This window comes from Nansenia antarctica, assembly GCF_963989245.1.
Source record: "Nansenia antarctica genome assembly, chromosome: 2".
In the NCBI taxonomy this organism is placed as follows: Eukaryota; Metazoa; Chordata; class Actinopteri; order Argentiniformes; family Microstomatidae; genus Nansenia; species Nansenia antarctica.
In genome coordinates this window covers 77,288,584-77,291,083 of record NC_137675.1, presented here as the reverse complement: position 1 = coordinate 77,291,083, position 2,500 = coordinate 77,288,584, and the positions used below count along the sequence as shown (strand labels likewise).

Here is a 2,500-nt window from a genome sequence, read left to right as displayed (position 1 = left end):
TTTTCGCCGCTTCTCTGCCCGAAATCTAGATATATTTACAGTATACAGAGTAGATTGTCCTACAAAGACACTTAGTAATTACAAAGTAATTAGACCCCTATACTTTCTTTTATCAAACTTTTTTTTTTTTTTTTTTTACTACTCAATCTTTTCAGTTTGTAAAGCATCTTTGAATGTCTAAAAAAGCGCTATATAAGTCTAATGTATTATTATTATTATTATTATTATTATTATTATTATTATTATTATTATTATTATTAACCTCTCTATGTATTCCTCATGCAGCCTCTACAACCTGTCGTTGAGCCCTTACTACATGTCGGAGGAGGGCGAGGAGACCCCGTTTATCTGCTCCGCCGCCCGGGAGAACGGAATGCTGCGTTGCTATGACGTCCCCCCCTACAGCGAGGGCGGGGCTGACTGTTCGTTGGCCGCGCCCCCTCGTGGCCAGGGCCCGTTTGGCTCCTCCTCCTCCTCCTCCTCCTCCTCCTCCCTGACCCAGGAAGGCGGGGCGGGCGAGGGCTGTGTGAACTGGAACCAGTACTACAACATCTGTCGTCCTGGCGACATCAACCCTCACAAGGGGGCGGTGAACTTCGACAACATCGCCTACGCGTGGATCGCCATCTTCCAGGTACGACATGGCGGCGCACACAGTCGTTCTCCGACGCCGGGGCCGGCCGCTGGGGGGGGGCACACTTTTCCCGGCGATTTAGCGAAGCTACCACCCCCGTTCATTCTAAAACTCTGCTACCCCCCCATCGACGAAATACCCGTCACTCGAAACCTCCGCTCCTCTCTCCCTCTCCTCTCTCCCTCTCCTCTCTCCCTCTCCTCCCTGCCCCACCCTCTCCTCTCTCCCTCTCCTCTCTGCCCCACCCTCTCCTCTCTCCCTCTCCTCTCTCTCCCACCCTCTCCTCTCTCCCTCCCTCTCCTCTCTCCCTCTCCTCTCTCCCCCTCCCTCTCCTCTCTCCCTCTCCTCTCTCCCTCTCCCTCTCCTCTCTCCCCCTCCCTCTCCACCCTCCCTCTCCTCTCTGCCCCTCCCTCTCCACTCTCCCTCTCCTCTCTCCATCTCCCTCTCCACTCTCCCTCTCCTCTCTGCCCCTCCCTCTCCTCTCTCTCCCTCCCTCTCCTCTCTCCCTCTCCTCTCTCCCTCTCCCTCTCCTCTCTCCCCCTCCCTCTCCACCCTCCCTCTCCTCTCTGCCCCTCCCTCTCCACTCTCCCTCTCCTCTCTCCATCTCCCTCTCCACTCTCCCTCTCCTCTCTGCCCCTCCCTCTCCTCTCTCCCCCCTCCTCTCTCCTCTCTGCCTCCTGGCTCAGTGGTGTGGTGGCGTAGTGTTGTTCTGGTGCAGCGTGCTGTGAGCCTCCCCAGGAGGAGTCATGTCTCTGGGTCTTCATCTCACCGCAGATCTGCCTCCCGCCCACCTTGATGTTAGCTGCGGTGGTATTGATAGCCCTTGCTTGTTCTTAGAATAGCTGGGCTCCAGGAATAGCTCGGGAGAAACTTTGAAACACAGTGACTTGTCTCGGAATAACTTGACGACGGTGACTCTCTCGGAATAGCTCGAACGCTGTCACTGTCTCTCAGAGAGACGACACATCCTTGTTGTGTCTGTGTGTGTGTGTGTGTGTGTGTGTGTGTGTGTGTGTGCGTGTGTGTGTGTGTGTGTGTGTGTGTGTGTGTGTGCGCGTGAGTGCGTGTGCGTGTGTGAGTGCAATGCAGTGAATATTCTGGTTTGGCGAGAATAAATGAGGTTGACCCCCATTATACATAGAGATAGATGGATAGATAGATAGAGTGATAGATGGACAGATAGATGGATAGATGGATAGATAGAGTGATAGATGGATAGATAGATAGATAGAGGGGGGGTGGATTAAAGTGCCGTGGTCACTGGTTATTAACCTTGAGGGCCAGCCTCCTCCTACCCCAAAGGTTAATAACCAGTGACCCCCCCACCCCCCAGTCCCAGCAATGAACCCCCACCACCACCACCACCACCTCCACCCCTAGTCTATTAGGGGCCAATAACAGGGTGCGTTGAGGGGTGACTGCGGTGGGGGTGGGGGTGTATGTGTGTGGGTGGTGGGGCGGGGGGGGAGTAGTGGAGGGTGAGGGCTGGTTAAGTCCTCCCTCCTGTGTGCTGTGTGTGTGTGTGTGTGTGTGTGTGTGTGTGTGTGTGTGTGTGTGTCTGTGTGTGTGTGTATGTGTGTGTGTGTGTGTGTGTGTGTGTGTGTGTGAGTGTGTGTGTGTATCAGGTACACTGTGTCTTCTAACAGAGGTCCACATGACCATATTATCCAGCAGAGCAGCCCTGAGCAGCTCCAGACCTCTCCAGCTCCTCTGGTTTGGGCCACGCCAGGTGTGTGTATGTGTGTGTGTGAGTGTGCATGTGTGTGTGTGTGTGTGTGTGTGTGTGTGTGTGTGTGTACTAGCTCCTCTGGTAGGGGCCACACCAGGCCTGTGTAGCCTGGTGGTACGCAGGGCTGGTCTCCCACG

At 54.5% G+C, this 2,500-nt stretch overlaps 1 protein-coding gene across 1 annotated transcript in view; it reads left to right on the top strand.

Annotated features, from left to right (window-relative positions):
• cacna1ha (calcium channel, voltage-dependent, T type, alpha 1H subunit a) overlaps positions 1–2,500 on the top strand; it is a gene marked incomplete at both ends in the record, with an annotated part of 90,737 nt that overhangs the window by 49,091 nt on the left and 39,146 nt on the right. The window contains 1 exon segment of the mRNA XM_080523463.1: positions 286–634. Coding sequence (XP_080379589.1) covers positions 286–634 — 349 coding nt within the window.